Genomic DNA, 19,470 nt, shown 5'->3' with positions numbered 1-19,470 from the left:
CTTTCTGGACACAGTTTGGTTACTAGGTAAGAACATTAGTGAGAAAAGAGAAATCTAGTTTGTATCTATGAGAGAGCTGGAGGGGGCAGTTCGGGATGCATGACACGGCGTGTTAATCTATCCCAAAGGAACTCGGTGCGTTTCTGCCATATTCCAACTAGATCAGGAAGGAAACACTCAGAGAGATCTGCAGACCCTGATACAAAAAAAAGCCCAGATAGGTGGTCAGTGTTAATAGCAGCATGTCAGTCCACTACTCTGAGTCTACAGCACTGATGGTTATGTGGAGCCCTGCTAAAAAGAGTTAGAAGTTAGTGAGATGAAGAAAATAACATTTTACTACTCAGTTGGTTAGTGTAGGGAGAGCAAAAATATTTAGAAAACAGTAGTTCTCATCCTGAGGATCGAAACACCACAGCTTTTATAGGTGGTGAGGAGCAGTACCAGGGTAAGGTTAAGTACTTAAAAAAATTAAAGGGAAAGCACTAGAAGCTAAAAAAAAAAAAAGTTAATGAAAAAACTAACATCTAAGGGATTTTTTTTGTTTTGTTTTGTCAGCAATGGTTAAGAGCAAGCCCACATTGTTGTAGGGCGTGGAGAAAGCCTGGAGGCTGAGAACTACTGCACTGATTGGGTTGAGGAGCCTGTGGGTCATAAAAGCCCCACTCACTTATGGTTGCTGAGTTGAGGGGTGGACAAGGAGAATGGCTCTTCAAGCGACTCATCAAAGCTGGTGGGATCCAACAGTAAGACAAAAATACAAATGTATTACAAGAGCGCAGCTAACACACAACGAGCAGGTCTAACCAGGAAAATCTAAACAGGAAAAATGAATGGATTTCAATCTGTTCCAGGTAAGAAAAAGGGATTCTTACCTCATGTACCTTTTTGTTTGTTTGTTTGTTTTAATTTTCACACATTGCAATTAAAAACTGGACTGTAAACTAGCTCATGCTCTGTAAAAGTCAACAATTGTCAGGTGAAAGCAAAAATATTCCTAAATGGACTTGGATTTGAACTATGACTGACCCGATCTTTAGTTGCTCTTACTACACCGTTTATATCTTTGACCTTCTGGAAGGTCAACCTCAGTCCCACATCTCAAATGTTACGCATGTTCTTAACAGGTTTTCTTCCAGTATATCCCTGTATTTAACTTCATCACCTCAGCTCAAAGAAAGCATCCCACAGCATGATTCTACCACCACCTTGTTTCAAGGTTGGGGTGGCATCCATAGAGTAATGTGGATTGTTAGGTCTTCTCCCACACAAAGAATAATAAAAACTAGCAGCTAAATTTCTCATAAGTTGGGGCTTAATCTTGCAGCTATGTTGGCCTCTCCAAACATTTGATATAATGAGGTGAATGACTCTTCGTTGGTCCAGACAGAGCATCTGAACAACAGGTAACTTCATCATTGGGCCAATGCAACAAAATCTTTGTAGAATATACACAATAATCTATCAGTTAGCGCTGAAGCAGTTGCTTAGTGTTACACGCAGCTTCAGTATCCCACTTTATCAGCCAAGTTTCATTTATTGATTAAGTCAAATTAATCTGTCAGTTCCATCACTTTTTGTGAAATTTCGATATGGAAAATTCATGAATTCTCATCTCCCCTTTAGTACTTAGCTACCATGCAAAGCTTCAAGGATTTCATTGTGGTAATATTGTTCATATAGTTATGTTGAGTGTATCCACTTCAGTTGTTGCTTACAACAATCAGCAAATTTATAGCTGTAGTTACATTCGTTGTGCTTAGTGTGGGAAGTCCTCAAGACCTTAAGTAGTTGGCCATAAGGTTTACATAAGCAAATAAAATATGGAAGATTTGAGAAGAGATGTGAATTGTGTGTGCAAAACTAAGTAGCAACCCTACATTTTATAGTCTGCTAATCATAAATACATGTGCTTCTCTGTGGTAGCATTTGCCTATAACGCACGGATAAATGCAAACCTTAAAATTTTGAAGTGTACTCCTAACGAAACTGCACAAAACAGCCTGATATGCCAGAAGATTTAAGCATCATAGATGACCTGACAGAGCGATGCAAGTATGAAAAGTAAAGCAGCAACACAGAAGAATGCCAGGCAGTCATCTATTATGTCAAAACAACAGACAACGCATTAACCCACATCAACCTTCAACCCAGCCTGATCTCTTTCAACAATAACATCATTTATACTTGATGCTTGTTTTGTAACTACAGAGAACAAATACATTCCCTTTTAATGTTGTATTTTATTTTCTGTGATAGACTGAATAAATAATGGGGCATAATTGTGTACTGGACAGAAAAATAAGAAATAACTTTCAAATTATTTATGAAAAAATGAATTTGCAGATTTTATCTCATTTCATCTCTCTTGAGTCAACACTTTATATTGAGCTGCAGTTGCAGCTATGGGTTTTTTTTTGGGGGGGGGGCTTCACCTTTATTGCCTTGCAAAGAATAAAATGTTTTCACACATATGCATTTTTAGAAAACCTTAAACCACAGAGCAGCACCACAGCACAAACACTATATCACCATAAATGACTATCACACATGCAAGAAAAGTGGCTTCAAAGTGTACACACCACTAATACAGCTCCAACGTCATTTTGCACCTAATCATTCCCCTCAAAAAAATAATTTTCTCAACAGTGCTGGACAGGATACATGTCGCATTAAGGGTGTAAGAAGCTTAAGGATTATTGATCGAGGCCTTTATATTACAATTTCAAAGAACATGGTGACGACTAGAATACAGATACTTGTGGCACTTTGTGCAGAAATGTGTAATACAGTTACTGAAATATAAAAACACACTAAAAAGACAGGAATGACGAGAATGTTGCTGGTAAGCACGATTCTGATCTGCAGCATCCACATCAAGTACAACTAAAAACCAGGTTGTCGTTCTGTTCAGAGGGAATCTGTGGGGAAAGCTCGATTCATCCATAATTTCTCTTTTCATTGCATTACACATAACAAATTACTCAACAGCATCTGAACTTTTCCTTACCTATCAGCTTTCTTGGAGTCGGTGAGTGAGGTTCGTAAAGGGATGTCCTGAAGAAGACGGGAACAGAATTAAAATAATAAGGCCACACCATACAAAATTCAAGGATATCAATATTCTGCTTTATGGAATAATTCTACCTCATGAATAAACAGGAATAAATAGGAAAATATCTGTTTAACATAAATGACTTTAACATAAATGTTTAACATAAATGTAATGTGATTAAATTTTTTCTGAATATTTAAGATAATAAAAAAATATATATCGATTTTTTACCTTGTTATGTTTTTCCTAATAATGCAAACAATATTCAAAATAAATCTAACCTTGAACCGTCCTTTTGCGGAAACAATGCTTTCAGATATAAAGCCCTCCCGGCTCTGCAGGTGGGCAAACGGTTTGACGGCCCCCCAGGTTTCAAGGTAGCGGGTCATACGGACCGACGCCCTCATCTTCAGTCCATCATTCACCCTGGGTTTAGCAGTGCTCCGGGTGCTCTGCGATGGATCCTTCGACTTCACACACAAACAGGCAGAAAAGTTATTTAGCATTTAATGTATGCATCATATATAACTTTGGAATTCCAGAGATTTAATCATTTCTCAGAAGATTCTCTTTTTACTTCTACAGGAATTACAGATGGAACTTATCGCCAAAGCGTTCAGCTAAAGAAAACAATGATACTGTTTCAAGAGGTTCAAACAGCATCATTCTCACCTTTTATTCTAAAAATCATTTTCACCTTTTGTTCTAAACAAGCTAATATAATAGGCTTTGCTGCACAGGAAACACTAATCACATCTTCTTTAAAGGAAAACAAATTAAAACCAACCCCGTCGACGTTTGAAACAACAGAACAAATGGAATTCAAATTCTTATTTGACATGTTTTTTTTCCACATTCTGTCACATTACAACAACAAATGTATTTTCATTACAATTTTAATGTTAATGAACAAACATAAAGATCAAAGAACACAGCAGACAGGTCGGGAAGAATGCTTTGTAGAGGTTCAGCCTATCTCCACAATGAAAAGCTATTTTCAGAGGCTACTCTGACTTATCTCAAGTTGTTTTGTAAAGAAAGATGGTTCCAAATCTGGAAGAGGCTTACCCCCCCCCCAAAACACTTTGAGTTGGGATTGCAATAAAACGGGACTCTGCAACGGTTAACCCAGGTGAATGAATACAAATTCATGAAACTTTTTTTTTTTTTTTTTTCCCCCCCCAGATTTTCCTTTTCAAAAGTATGGAAACCACTAATAATTTTTTCTACTTCGTAGTTATGCAATTCACATAAAATCACAGTAAAATATGTTGATTTTTGTGTTTTGTGGCAAAATGGGAAGCATTCCAGAGGTCTGAATCCTTGCGCTGTTTTGATAAAAGGGTTTTCACTCTCAGTCCTGGAGTTGTTGTATAAATAAGCTTGGCTGAGAACATACCCTCGGATCGATGACTAGGTATGTCTTGACATTGAGTTCATTGAGGTAGGGGTCTCTCAGGTGGCCGTTCCCCTCTTCAACTTCATAGGCCTTGTTCAGGTGCTTCAGAGTCGCCTCTGTGATATGGACACGCCTGAACAGATAAACACAAAACAAAGAAAATATTATGACATTTTTGGGTCACTTAGTTTTATTAATCCTCTTTTAAATCAGTACACAATGTTATACAGTCTAGAAATAAATCCTTGTCATGAATTTTATTAAAAAAAAAAAAAAAAAAAAAAAAGCCAAAAAAAAGGGCGTTGGTTAAGTCTCAGTTTATGGGACGGTGGAATCGCATGTATATACAATATTTATATTATGTATGGATGCATCTAATATTTAGGTCAACATATCTGTATCACTCAGTGCAAATACAAATTAGATTAATATCTTTACTAAATGGGACATTACACAAAACAAGTGAAAATGTTAAGAGCACATGAAGTTAGAGTTTTGTAAAAATAAGAGGATAAAGGCCACAAAACAATGCTGTAATGCAAAAATCTTCTATTTTCTTAATTTTTGCTTGGATTTGAAATTATACCCTATATAAAAGCATCTGCACCTCTTTTTTAATGTGTTATAGTCCTTAGTGTATGAAAAAACTGAAATCAATCAAAGTCTAAATTGACAGCTGAAACCTTAAAGACCAGATACCAACACTCATATTACATAAATCCCCTAAATATGTAATATAAGGCTTTTGTAATATTTCCTAACATTGGGAAATATTACATGTGTCCCAATATGTAATATAACGCAAGTATTAAAATAAGCCAGTGTTGGTTCCTTGAATATGAATAAATATCAGAGCCATTCAACATATGTAGAGCTGAAAGTGTAGCTACTTACCCTGGGAGGCCTCCTGACTCCATGTGATTGGCCAGCGTGACATCATGTGACCACACATCAAACTGCCACTTTCTGAGGCCGATGACACCGCAGAGCACGTTACCCGAGTGAACACCCACTCTCATGTTGATGTCAATTTCAGTGGCGTCCCGTACCTGCCTGGAGGAGATTTCAGTCAAATTAAAGGCTCAGTATGAACATAATATATGTGCATCTGTCCAATAAAGCAACAATAACAAAGCGGCATTGACGTCCCTTCTGTGTCTATGTGAAACGCTGCTGTCTGACTGACAAGATTATACGTTAACTTACTGATGCATTACTTTTTTTTTTTTTAAAAATGTCCATGGGAACATGTACAAACCAATTATGGTAAAATAATAAACGGCCTGTACCTACTTGTATAGAGCTTTATCATTAAAATGTCCATGATTACAGTCTTAAATGTGCGGTATGGCTACGCAGACAATAATTCTCATGTAAATGCTAAAGAATTTGGCAGATAGGAGGCGATGGTTGGTAGACTCACTTAATAGCTTCGCACATGTCCAGGCCCATTTTAACACAGTTCTTAGCATGCATAGGCAGTGACACCGGTAGGCCTGACACACAGTAGTAGCAGTCTCCCAGGATCTTGATTCTCATGCATTCATTTTCCTGCAAACATTAAGAGAAATTCACTCCGAGACTGTTATGCAACCAGGCAACTAAAAAGGGAACAAAAGATGCATATAAACAGGACACTGCTCAGCTCAGTGATTTTCTGTGTAAAAAAAAAAAAAAAATTCTTTTTAGATCCTTCTTACTGTTCTGCAGGTTGTACAGGTTTCTTTATGACGGTCTAAAACAGAAAATGCCCTGTCCCAAATTAAATTACTGTAACCATTAGATCACAGCAGCTAGAAGCTATAGTTTAAGGCTCAAGCTAAAAATGAATTGTGGCTAAAAAAAATTAAAAATTGCCATTTAATTTAACTCTTACATGATTGTCTGTTTAGGTCATAAAGGTTAAAATGTCATGTTTTAGCTCACCTTGGCAATTTGGTCAAATTTGCCAAACAGTTCATTGAGCATATGTACAAGCTCTTTAGGAGAACAGTCACTGGCCAAACGAGTGAAGCCAACAATGTCTGCATACAGAATGCTGAAAAGGAAAAAAAAAAAAAAAGAGCATTGACAAATGTTTTTTCAAACTCTAACTTTGCTCCATTTTAGTCCAGAAGTCTAGAAAAGTGATTATGTACACCCTTCAACATTTTTACCATTTGTCACACTGAGAAAACATTTTTTCTATTAGGCACAACAAATGTCTCAGCAACATAATGAAAATATACTCAATATTTATTGGGACCAACCAGATGGATGCGTCCTCACTATAGCAAACCTGGTATCTACAGAAGTGGCAAGAAAAAAAAATCTCATTTGCAGTTTAATCACAAGATCTTTGGGGAACATAAACGTGGATAAGAAGGTGCTTTCGTCAGAAGAGACCAAAATTAAGGGGTTTGCTCTACATGCAAAACTAAATGTGAGGTAGAAAACACGCAAAACCTTATTTTCTTAAAGTGAAACATAATCATCATATGTGCATGTGTTAGAATTGCCCAGAATCATAAACCAGACCTAAAATGATGTTGACAGATGTTCTCCATCCAATATGAGCCATTTTGCAAAGAATGTGCAAATATTTCAGTCTCAAGGTGTAAAAACCTGATAAAGACAAAACCCAAAAGACTTGCAGCTGTAATTGCAGTGAAAAGCAGCCTTGCAATGAACTTTCCCGATGTGGACAGAAAAGATTTTACACCACAAAGTTTTTTATTTTTTTATTGTGAAGAAACTTTGAAAACAATGCATCACTTTCCTTGCAATCCATATAGGTGCTTTGTTATATTGATTTGTCCAAAATAATCCCACTAGACGCTCTGTTTTTGTCACACGAATTCCTTTTAAATTGGTTGAACATAGAAATTGACGTCAATCTCTTCAAAGTTAACAATTAAATGTTTAATAAACTAGACAATATAACCCACAATTGTGGTTTTATTTTATTTTTTTCTGTCCCAGAACTGAGTCAAAAATGGAAGCCATTCTTTTAATTCCTATAATCAGAATGGCTTGTGACACGGAGTAAGTGGCTTTAGACACAAAAAGAAAATCACCTGGCTCACTCTACCATTGACCCCCAGTGCACTTGATTAGTAGTTCACTAAAAAGACTGACTGTCTCAGTGCTGAATCACAGATTCAGCACAATGTCAGCTTCCTGTCAGCAAACCTCAGAGGGAAAGTGAAAATATTTTTGACCTTTCAAGAGATCCCAACACCACAAGGGAAACCAACTGGGAATTAATGTAACTGGCCTCAGTGGGATCGTAACAAACTCCAAAAACTGCAGCAGTTACTTCGCTCTTTGCTTTAATTTGACTTCAGTGTGCCATCCATGAAAAAATATATATATAACAAAAGGATATTATTTCAGTATCAAAATTATACCACCAGCCCTAAATGCAATGTATTTTCTGCAATAATGCACAGTGTTGAGTATGTAGGGTGCTGAATGAACTAAACATGCAATAAGGCACGCCCCATGTGGTAGATGATTACAGGTACTCTTGAGTATGGTCTGACTCCAAATGACCCTGTGTTGAAATGCAGAGGCCCACAGATGCTTCATGGTCTTGAATTGTTCTACTACTCGACTAAAAATGGCCAGGTGCTTTATGAGTCTGCCAACATAGCTAATCACAGCCCTGACCGAGGTAATTACAGGGAAAGAGTAAGGTGCACAGTCTGTCAGTCAGCACCCTTTTACTGTAGCCTTAGATGAACATGGAAGAAGAAAAGGTTGCTTTCTCAGGAAAACCATCATAATAATAAACTATGCTCACATTCTTTGTCTTTTTTAATGCCTGATGTGCTTTTTTTTTTTTTACTTCTATACTTTGTAAGCCAGATGGAAAGGTGTTTCTTAACATACTTGAGCTTGTCCACACAAAAGCTTTGTTGAAACAATTTAACTGGTAAGCCATCGGTCAAAGCTCACTTTAGCTTGCCGTTATATCTGTCAGCACTTACTAAATTATGAAACCCTCAAACAGAAAAACCTGCATCTGGGTCAGTGCACCAAAAACACACTTGCTTATCTCTAGTTTTATAAAAACTTGTTAATATAAGCTCCTTTTGATGTGCTTCTTCTGGCTTTCGCACGCCACATACTTATAGGATTTATGAAAAGTATGCTCGCAAAAAGTTGCAATGCCTGGTCAGTAACATAAGAGTCTTTACTATTAAAAAATAAATTGTTGAACCAGGAAGTCAGACATTAAACTGACAGGAATGACAGTCAACATAAAACATTTAGTGTTTTGGTCATACCTGACATTCTCATGCCTCTTCACGTAAAGGCTATGAAAGTTGTTATCCTTCACAAGCCGCTGCTGCTCGACTTTATCTTTACAGTCTTGCAACCTCTCCATTATTGCCAGTTTCATCTTCATAGAGATATAAACGGGGAGCACAGACTGCAGCAGGTTCTCCTACAGACACACACACACACACAGATTATCTGTTAAATAACTGTAATCAAGGCAAGTCTGCAAATTATCCCCATTTTTGACTGTCGTGTTCAGATGAAAGGTCCAGCCCAAAAAGGAGGAAAAAAAAAAACTACTTCTGTCATTCTTTTTGGTTCCAGTTCACTTTCCAATAATATTTTTGGACACAGCACTCTGTATGGAGCTAGCTTCCTTAGCAATGACCTTTTGTGTCCCATCCATGGAGTTAATAAATGTCTCCTGGACAAGTGTGAAGTCAGCAGTTTTATCTATAGTGCTCTTACAATTCTACTTTTCTGTGAAGTTGAAACTTTTGGTTGTCTTTATTGACAGTAGTCAGATAGGAAGATGTGCAGCAAAGCCCCAAGATCAGGAAACAAACCCTGGATTGAGGGATATGCTCTCCCTATAGTTAGGAAATTAGCCATCCTACAATTATTATACAAATCCTTAATTTTACAGTCGTAACACTGGAACTCCTTTTGGCAGCTTTTTGTTGTGTTTTATATAAACTGGTTGATAACCCAATAAATCAAGTCTCTTCAGATAATGAGATTTCCCAAAAGCAAAAACATAAAACAGTATTTGAGTCTGTAAAAATTAATACTAGGGTCATGTTTCCACAGTGGCCAAAGGCCAGAGCAGTGTTCACAGTTCATTAGCTTAATTACCATAGAATTTAGAGAGACAACTTTTCATGAAATGAGTAATCTCTTCTTACGGCACCAGGAGGGCAGAGGGCTGCATGCTCTGACTACATGAGATGAGCCCAGGCTTGTGCAATTTATTCACAAAGTCTTTTCACATGAGCAATGACTGTGAAGACATTTCAAACATTTGGCATCAATTGTAGTGAATGTGAGAGAATGAACCTCACATTCTTCTGATGCACTGCGCTGCTGGACAATTAAAATTTTGTTTAAAAAATTTTAAGATTAGAGACTTTGCTGTAATCTTAAAAAGCCAGTAATGGTTCTTAAGACACGTTTCTGGCAGTTTTTCAAGCTGCCTGTCCCCAGAGACTTTGATTTTACAAACACAGATTTTGCACTTTTTGTAATTATTCATCAATGTTTTCAGATTTTTTTTTATTCCATGATTAATAATTATTGCCTGTAAACACTTCAATAAATTACCTAGATATTCAAGGAGACTACAAAATTAATTTAAGACATTAAAGGGTGACGTAACTTGACAGGGATTTGTTTGTGCCAATAAAACCACAGCAAAGTCAACATGAGAACCATCACAGCCTTTTGCTTAGAAATAAATTACTGATTGGCTATTTTCATAATTTCTCAACAGCCCTGGTTTTGGTTCAGTAAGATATTCATTCCATGTAAAAGCAGAGGTTTCGCCGTGTACCCACAGAGCTGCTGCAGTGATGTGACCCAGTACATCTCTTTCAGAAAAGAATACAACACAGTTGAATAATTGTTTCTTACATAAGCAAAACTTTCAAGGGCTTTTGAAACATTGCACAGGTATTCTCATGAAATCCCGTCTACTTCCTGGACAAAATGCAGCTATTCAGCCAAGTCTGCAACATAACATGAAAAGCTCTCGGAAGGTCAAGCTTTTTGTTTCCACTAACCTGTTGTCTCTTTTCTATCTCAAGCTTCACCCGCATGCTTAGACACATCAGAGTATCCTGGAAGGTCTGCCTTAGCGTTTTTTCCATCAGAACCTTGTGAAAGGCTCCGACTCCACATCCGCACAGAAACACCACAGCATTGGACACCAACTGCACAGAGAGACACAGTAACGCATGGGGTAACAGTTTTGGTGCACAAACTACGCATGTCGTATTTGTCCTCCATCAATTACTTAGAGTAGCAAAATGCTGCTTATGTGTATTTGAAGATGCATCTCAGTAAATCAGAATGTCATTGAACAGTTCATTCATATCAGAATACCAATTTAGAAAGTGAAACTCATATTATAAATATTCATTAAACAGAGTGGAAAAAATATATACATTGTAATTTTGTTGAATACAGTTTATAGCTCAAGAAAATACAAAATACATTATCTGATATAATTAGGATATTAGATTAGAACTAAAAAGAGAGTCCTTTACAAGCTCTAGAAAGAGAGCAGGCCAAGAGAAGCTACAGCCAAGTGTATTCATGGAAAGTTGAGCGGAAGGAAAAAGTCTGTCTGAAAAAGGAGCTCATTCACCAGTTATGATTGCAGCCTTGATAGGGTTGTACTTCATTGAACAGCAAATTTCCTTCACCAGTGGGGAGAAAATATGATGTTTTGTCAAAAGAAAGACAAGAGACATCGTAGGAGTCCTTAACAAATCAGTAATGCCATAGGCTGATTTCCCCCACGTAGTTTTTAATGTAAAAAGAATGCTAATGAAGTATTGGGAGCAATACTGAAGAGTATATCGAGGTCCTTTTCAGTAGGCTGACATCTTTGTATCAAGATTTTTTTGGTTTTACTGAATGTGATATTCAAAATTTCTGAAAAACTTCATTATTGGGTTTCCAGTCCAGGAAAAAACATTTGAAATCTATGATTTTGTTTTAAATGAACTACTAAAATAAATAAAATTAATTGTTCCAAATTACTGAAGTGCATCTTTGTAGATCAAAGCAAAATTGTTAAGCATTGTAAATCTCCATAATTTGTTCTGCATGTGAGATTTGGTCTTGAGAATCTTATATTGCCATAATGACCATTTTTAACAATTCATAATTGCAGACAGATATGTTAGCTGTGTTTAAAGATTTTTAAAAGTTGCAGAATATCTCTTGTCCTGTTGTTTATACCTGCTTAGCAAGGTCATCTTTTGCGATGTTGCCACCTATTAACGCCAGTGTGAGGATCAAAATGTGAGACAGCGAGGTGATGACACTCAGCGCCACAGCGTGCCACAGCTGGAATGGCAGCATGGTATACACTGTGAAGATGATGAAGAGGAAGAAAGGCACCTGAAAACAACAAGAAGAAACTTTTATACATCTGAAAATGTATATTTCATCTTGATCACTTGTGCAGGAATTGTAGCTGCTGATGACAACAATCCAAACTTTAGTCTCTCTGAACCCTGGTGAAAAGTGAGGTACCTGGTCCCAAGGAAGGATGACAGCCTTACTGAAGATGAAGGCGAATCCCAGGATTAGATGTGTGGCCCAGATAACCACGCCCAGCAAGAACCTCATTCGTTGTGAGAAAAGCTCTGTGCACACCAGTATTAATACAATCACGAACACACACAAGCTGGTGCCCACCACACTCACAAAGGCACGATGCTCCTCTGTTTTCTGCAGTAATAACATGGAGAGAAAAAACAAAAACATGTTACACCATACCAATCAAATAGCTATATTATGTTTAGTTCCTTAAATGTAGATCTACAGACAGGTTTTCTGTGATTGACCTTTCAAATGTAGTTAAACTTGCTAAACAAGGAGCCCATTTTATGTTGTGACTATTTCTTGTTGGTGAGGTAAAGTACGTTCACTGCAAAAACATGAAACCATCCCAATTATTTTTTGCCTCGTTTCTAGAGTAAATATCTTAGTACATTTGAAATAAGACAAAGTTAACATAGAGGTAACTTTTCAGGAAGATATAGGAACTTATTCTAAGTAAATTACATAATAATATTGATTTAAAAAAGTATTAGTTCCCTGGACAGACCATTTCACTAATAACATGGGAAAATTGTCTTATTATAAGTTGAATAATCTGCCACTGGAACTAGAACATTTTAATTAATATTTTAAGGAAGTATGGACCTAAAACAAGACCCTATGTCTTGCTGAAAAGTTACTTGTAAGTTTGATTTTTCTTTGAAGTGCACCAAGATATTTACTCTAGAAACTAGACCAAAAATACTTGGTACAATTGTGTTTTTCTGCAGTGTTCTTTCAGGCAGCTCTCTTACTAGAATATGCTAAACTCAAACTTTTTCACATTACAACAACAAACTTCAGTGAAGGGTTTTTTTTTTTTTGTATTTTACGTGACAGACCAACAAATGTGCTGACTTCTACCTCCAGCGGTCATTAGGCGAGAGGCAGGGTACACCCTGGACAGGCCAGCATTAAAGCAAGGGTTAGGTGAACAGAACATCTGCTGATGAATGACTTCTGAATGCAAATGCATCCATGGAAACATTAAGTGTTTCTCCGCCTGCTGTGAAAATGTCTCGGAGTGACTGAAAGCTAAGGTGGGAGTTGAAGTGTGAACAGGAGAGAAAGCAAGGGGTTAAATAAGCGCTCTGCAGAGAGACAAACGCAGATAGTCAGTGCTAATAGATCTCTGAGAGGAGAAGGCCATCCCTGCATTGTATGTTGAGCCTGCTGGTTACCATGGCAGCACTGGAAAAGGACAGTTCTTAACTAAACCCCTTCAGGTCTCTGTGTCTTAATGAAAACCTTTCTTGCCAGAGAAAGAGAAATTATTTTTTCTTTTACCAGGAAAATGAAGGAAACTCACAGGAATGCATACAATTCTGTTGTACAAAAAAGAAGCAGAAAAAAGCCATTGCAGTTTTTCCTTCAACATTTCAGTTTCATGTGTTATTTTTATAGCAACAAGGCAGATAAAAATTATATCTAATTCTACAAACGCATGGGATGAAAAACCGGATAACTGGATAGCGCAAACGGTGATTAAAACCAGACCTCAATCAAGCTGAAATCTGAAAACGAGGGCTCAAAATGTACCAAATGATTAGTTTTTCTCCTCAACAAAGCTGTTGGTTCATATCCATGACCAAAACCAGTTTATGGCCATTGACTTTCTACTACTGGCTGCCTGCTCTTTTGTATTCAACTTTTACAAGCTCCACTCCAACATTTCTTTCCCAACTTCTCTGTTCCCTTGGAAACAAATACACTGTCTAACTCATGTGGACACAAGAGAGACATTTTAGCTAAAAAAAAAAAAAAAAAAAAAAAAAAAAAAAAAAAAAAAAGAAAAAAGAGTAGCTGCTGAAAAACAGAAGGAAAGCTGACTGATCGAATGTCAGGGGATGGGCCAAGGACCAAGTGAGTCTCCAATGTTTGAATGAATATATGTATGCTGCCAAAATGTCTTAACGAGATGAAAAAGACAAGGCAGAAGGCCAGAAAACTCTGATGGAGTTTGTGTTTGAGCAGGAGATAAAATCACAGCATGTTTATGTCCACGTGTGCAGTGTAAACATGAGGGATGGAGCTATTGTGTGGGACTGAAACAAGAGAAAAAGGGAGTGTGCCACACAGCCTGCAGCAAGACAATAGTAGGAAGGTTAGGTTCATTTTTTTCCCTACACAGGAAAGTAATATAATCTAAGCTGACAGAAGATGTCAGTTTAGTACGATGGGCTGGACTCACTAAACTGCTACTTGCTTCGTGCCAAAATCAACAGTACGTTCAGACCAGCCGAAGCCAGGAGCATAATTGCCATCTGAACACACCGACAGCAAAATGCTTTAAGTTTTAAATTTCTGTAGTTTTTATGACTGGTTTTGACAGCTGGCTCAAGTAGAGCAACATCTGCGAAGGCAGAGACATTTGAACGTCATGTTGTCTTTTCAAGCTACTCTCGAGTTGTCCACTTCTACAGCCAAACAACAGAACTGAAATATAAATGTTTCAATGCTGCTCTCCCTTCCTTCCAGTTACATAACACATGTAACGTCACTCACTCACTGCTGAAGAAAAGCTATGATGTATTTATAAGCATGTGTACATATAAAAGCAGTAAATTGTGTCCTAAAAACAGTATTGAAATAAATACAGTGCCTTGCACAAGAATGCAACCCCTTTAACTTTTCAAATTTTTTATTACATTACAATTACAAACTTCAATCAATTTTTTGACATAATCCATTATTTGGTAGATCAACATAAGTCAATAATTTCTTAATATTGATTTTAAGAAAGGACTAGTTCCACTGGCAGATTCTTTTTCACCGATAACATTGGAAAATGTTTTGCTATAAGTTCCACATAAGCCATAAAAACTCAATTTGCACATGCATTTCTTTCACCAGTTTGCTGCAGTCCCTTAATGACTTGGGCTAAACTGCGAACTTACGGTTTTCTTTCAACAATGGATTTATTTTTGCTACTGCAGAATATTTAAAACATTTGTATCCAACTATCACTGACTTTGCTAGCTAATGCTAAGTTTTAGCAGCCTTCAGAAAAGTCTGACTTGTCTGTTTAACTTGTTTCCAGCTTGTTCGTTTTATTTGACTTATTTGACTATATAGTCAAAGTTTCCAATTTAATAATAATAATAATGAGATTTTGTGAGCCAAACAGTCTGAATTTGTACATAATTAAAAATAAAAACAGAGCATATGAACTAACATGCAAAGTCCTTCAAACTTCCACATTAATAGCTTAAGTAGGCTCTTACTGATATATTTGTTGACTTAGCCGTTTGAAATACTGAAAAAGGTGTAAAACTTGTTGACTTAGCCATGTAAAATATGGAATTCAAGAAAACTAAAGCACGCTTAGAACTAACTAAAGTTATAAGAGGCCTCCTCTGTTCAATATGAATCATCCACTCATCTGTTGTCTTCACTCACTTATGCTTGCAAGGTTTCTGTGGTGGGAATGGAGAGGCCATCTCTAGCAGTAATTGGGCGAGACGGGACAGGTCACAGTTCATTAGAAGGGACACACAGGACAAACGGGCATGGAGAAGCACTTTCATACTTAAGGGGAATTTAGAGACTTAGAGTAACCGGTTAAGCTAATGCACCTGGAGAGAACCTGCACAATCACAATTAGAAAGACTGCAAGCCATAGGGATCTTTTTGCTTCAAGGTAACAGTGATGGCAAAGTATGACAGTGTAACACTCATCATTAAAAAACCTTTTCAAATGGTTTGAAAATGGGTTTTAAATACTTTAAATACTAAGAGTGAACAACTTTTGGTGACCATATTAATCATAAATGTAAAAGACAAAAAAATCAGAGTAACAATTTCTTCAGTTAAGGTTAAAAGTACCACTTCTGGCCACGTTTCTGTGTCTATCAATTCTAAACTAGGACGAACAGTAAAAATATATAAATTTTTAAATTGGCATATTTTTGCACAACAAAAAGTAATTTTCTTCTTCTGTTCTTCTGACAGTTTTACCATCCAGACATTTATCACAAGCTCAGTGAGATGTGTCATGATATCTCATAAGTTTTTTTTGTTTTTTTTTCCCCCAAGAAAATCAGGTCTGTGACAGACTGAATGTCTTTCATTACATTGTGCACATAAAGTAATGAGAGAGTTTGATCTGGAGCAACAAGCGTTGATAAAACCACTATGTTCCCAGAATTTAACAATTGATCACATCTGCTTACCAAGAAAAATATTTAAAAAAATATTTCTGGGACATAGTCGGTAATTCCCAAAATTATCTGTTGTACACATACTACATAGAAACAGGGATAACTTTGATTTTTATTACTTAAAAATTAGCGTGATTTCTATACAGTTATACAAACTCAACTGTCTTGTAACCTGAATGAAAACTCACCAGGTTAAGGGCAAAGAAGAGACTGAGGAAAACCAGACAGAAGAATATGGAGAGGCCCAGCAGAGCCAGTGGCTGATACTGGCTGATGCAGGAGAATCTGCGGTAGAGTGCCTCATTTTTGAGCTCCTGGTTATTCAGCAGGTACTTTCCCTTGGCTGGCATGGCTAACACTTCCTACAGAGGCAAAGCAGGTGTTAACAAGGAGCTGCAGGACGCAAAAGTGTGTGTCTCCACTACTTCCTTTGAGTAAGCACAACAAAAGTTTGCTATAAAAGGAAGAAAAAAAAAAAAAAATTACCAACCTTTATTTGGTAAGAGCGTGGTGCTAGCTCATGACAATCAAGTAAAACTTGTGTCTTTCCTTTGTCGTGGCATCCTTATTGTTTTTGTTGTCTGTCACGGCTTTGTTGCAGCTCCCTCCAACACTTGTTCCCTCCGTTTCTATCCCTCGTTGTCGCTCTTCCCTGTTGCTAGTCTTTTTGTTGTATCTTTTATCCTCTATCTGGTGTTGGCAAGCAAGCCCGCCTCATCCTTTACCAACTACTGTGCGTTGCTCCCGTCAGTGGGTTTGAGTAATAAAGCCCAGGGCTTGGAGACACAAAAGAGGAGGGAAGATGAAGCGAGAGGAGGGAGGAGGGTATGAAGGAAGAAGAGGGAAGAAAACAGGAGCTGACGAGGAGTGCAACAAAGGTCAGCAGAGCTCCGGTGAGGATTAAGGATGTAACGGAGCAGATAGGTAGTCCTTACAGGCACCTGGAAGGAAAAGGCAATAATAAGGACAACAGCATTTTAAAAGATTAAGTAGTTTCAAACTTGACACTTCAAAGTTATCGATCAATGTCTATTCTTCTTGTTAAAATGTGGAAATGCAAAGAGGTGTTTTATGTAATCATTTAAATACTGTTTATTTGACTCTTCAGCAGTCTGGTTTAAGAACCACCCACAACATAAAAGAAGCTCTGGTCGGTTATTTGACATTATTTACATTTCAGAGGCTCTGCTCTGAAACGTAAATGTACTCATTCCTAAAGAAAGTTTTAGATTTATTTGGTAATTTTGAATCAAAAAAAAAAAAAACAAAAAAAAAAACAGACTTGATCATAATCAACTTGCAGCCACTTTAGAGACAGGAGCTTTTCTGACCGTTTATTAAGTAAAGGCAAAGAGTTGCATTTGAATCAGACGCTGCAAAACAGATCAGAGAAACAATAAGAGGAGAAAACAGAAATAAATTGCAGAGACCAATTACAGCTCAAAACAAAACATCTCGGTACCATTTCCCGTTTCAAAATAAAAGCTATTGCTTCTAGTTTAAATAGGCATGTCAATAGATTCTAATAATTAACTTGCATAGCTGATTGTCTTAAGTTAATTCAGTCTTGTATGATGGTTGTTACTGTTCTTTAACCAAAACATTTTACAACAACAACTTGGCTTTATTATTGCCTCCATATGCTGATGATAGACATAGATACATTTTTGTTTCTGCCGACATTAACCTTATAAATAAAGTCACTTACTGGTTCAAAAGAGACAAAAGAGAGTTTATTCTTTTAGGTCGTAATAACCTGAAATATGTTATTCATTTCTTGATGAATTCACAGCTTCCACTTCATGAGCTTCTGAAAATCCAGACAAAACCATAAGGTACTCTAGTTAAGATATTTGCTCTACACCCTACAATCAACTCAAAATAAGCTCTATAAATAAGGTTGAGCTGACTTGAGAACATGAGCAATCAAGGATTTACAAATTTAAATAGCAAAACTACCCAAGTTAAGACTTTTGAATGAACACACTTTCTTTAAATTAATTCGGGTTGCAAAAGTAAATCCATACTCATTTTAAAATGAGTACTGTTTCCATGTTTTAACATACCAAGGTACAAATTATCAGGGAATATATGACTCAAGAGGACAGCTGTGAGAGTGAAATATAAATATCCGCACTGCTCAGGGAAGGAAAAAGCTTATTCATACCTTAACTACGCAAAGGCAACAATAAAGCAACCCCTTATCTCTGTTTGTGGAAGGGTTTTAGCTCATCTCTGCCATAACGGTCAGCAGACACAGTCATGACTTCATCCACAAATAGGCCAGCTGCTTTGGAGTCATTTACCTAACAATACACAGTTGTGGAGTTACCACTTAAATGGTCACTCAAAATATTTTAATTTGCACTCAGCTGAACTAACAGGACTAACCAACAAACCCACATGTGTGGCTGCTTTGTGAGATGCATGAATCTAACTGAACTGGATGTAGCTTGTGAATTTAGACAAAACTATTATCAATATCACAAACTGGAAAAATGACATCAATTTGACCACCAGGCCATAAATGAAAGTAAGCAGAAGTATGAGCTGTGTCTAAACAACTGCCAAAGGAATATTTAGGACCACAAACAATGACATATTTTATTGGAGCTCGGTTTCACAGACCAAGACAAGGAGTGAATTATTATGAAGTGTACGGAAAATTACTTGCATCTTCTTCTTTTTTTTTTTTACAAATAAAAAACTGAAAAGTGTGAGTTTATATTCAGTCACTTGTTGTCTTTTAGCTCCAGATAAAATCCAGTACAACCAACCAACTTAAAAACTTCGCCTTACAAGTAAAGTCCAACTGTGCAACTTAATTCCAGTATAAATTCAGCTATTCCATGTAGCCCCCAGAGGTTTGTTGGAAAACATTATTGAATAAACAGCATGTAGGTACTTTATTAATCCTCTGAGGGAAATTGTATTACAACAGTATCATCAAAGAAAGAGCACATTAAGTAACTTTGGAGCAACTGTAGAGATGCACAGCAGTTTACACGCAGCACAAACATGTGGAAACTGGTTTAGATTTTCAAGTTTGACAGGACATGCCAATCCTAAGTGGCTAGGCAGGAGGAAACTGGACTTTATTGTTTTTTTGCCTCTCATTCAAAAGGCTTCTTCAGTTAAAAAAAATGGTTTGGGAGTAGCAGGAAATAATCTGAGAACAGTTAGACTTTTTGAGTCGTTAAAGTGTCTAAAGCAGTGGTTCTTAACCTGGGTTCGATCGAACCCCAGGGGTTCGATGAGTC

At 37.0% G+C, this 19,470-nt stretch overlaps 1 protein-coding gene across 4 annotated transcripts in view; it reads right to left on the bottom strand.

Annotated features, from left to right (window-relative positions):
* adcy7 (adenylate cyclase 7) overlaps window positions 1-19,470 on the bottom strand; it is a 61,460-nt gene that overhangs the window by 13,028 nt on the left and 28,962 nt on the right. For 3 of the 4 annotated variants that reach the window (XM_015049163.1, XM_015049165.1, XM_015049164.1), the window contains exons 2-14: window positions 16,701-17,151; window positions 16,399-16,572; window positions 11,982-12,179; window positions 11,685-11,846; window positions 10,499-10,648; window positions 8,726-8,886; window positions 6,381-6,492; window positions 5,878-6,005; window positions 5,349-5,507; window positions 4,455-4,587; window positions 3,337-3,525; window positions 3,011-3,057; window positions 671-730 (exon numbers count right to left, since the gene is read on the bottom strand). In XM_015049163.1, the coding sequence (XP_014904649.1) occupies window positions 671-730; window positions 3,011-3,057; window positions 3,337-3,525; window positions 4,455-4,587; window positions 5,349-5,507; window positions 5,878-6,005; window positions 6,381-6,492; window positions 8,726-8,886; window positions 10,499-10,648; window positions 11,685-11,846; window positions 11,982-12,179; window positions 16,399-16,560 (1,661 nt within the window). In that variant the 5' untranslated portion in view covers window positions 16,561-16,572; window positions 16,701-17,151. The remainder of the gene's footprint in view (window positions 1-670; window positions 731-3,010; window positions 3,058-3,336; window positions 3,526-4,454; window positions 4,588-5,348; window positions 5,508-5,877; window positions 6,006-6,380; window positions 6,493-8,725; window positions 8,887-10,498; window positions 10,649-11,684; window positions 11,847-11,981; window positions 12,180-16,398; window positions 16,573-16,700; window positions 17,152-19,470) is intronic. The other variant, XM_015049166.1, reaches the window with a different exon arrangement.

Source organism: Poecilia latipinna, unplaced genomic scaffold, assembly GCF_001443285.1.
Source record: "Poecilia latipinna isolate Pla-1442-1.1 unplaced genomic scaffold, P_latipinna-1.0 Scaffold929, whole genome shotgun sequence".
In the NCBI taxonomy this organism is placed as follows: domain Eukaryota; kingdom Metazoa; phylum Chordata; class Actinopteri; order Cyprinodontiformes; family Poeciliidae; genus Poecilia; species Poecilia latipinna.
This window is presented reverse-complemented; position numbering and strand designations above follow the sequence as displayed.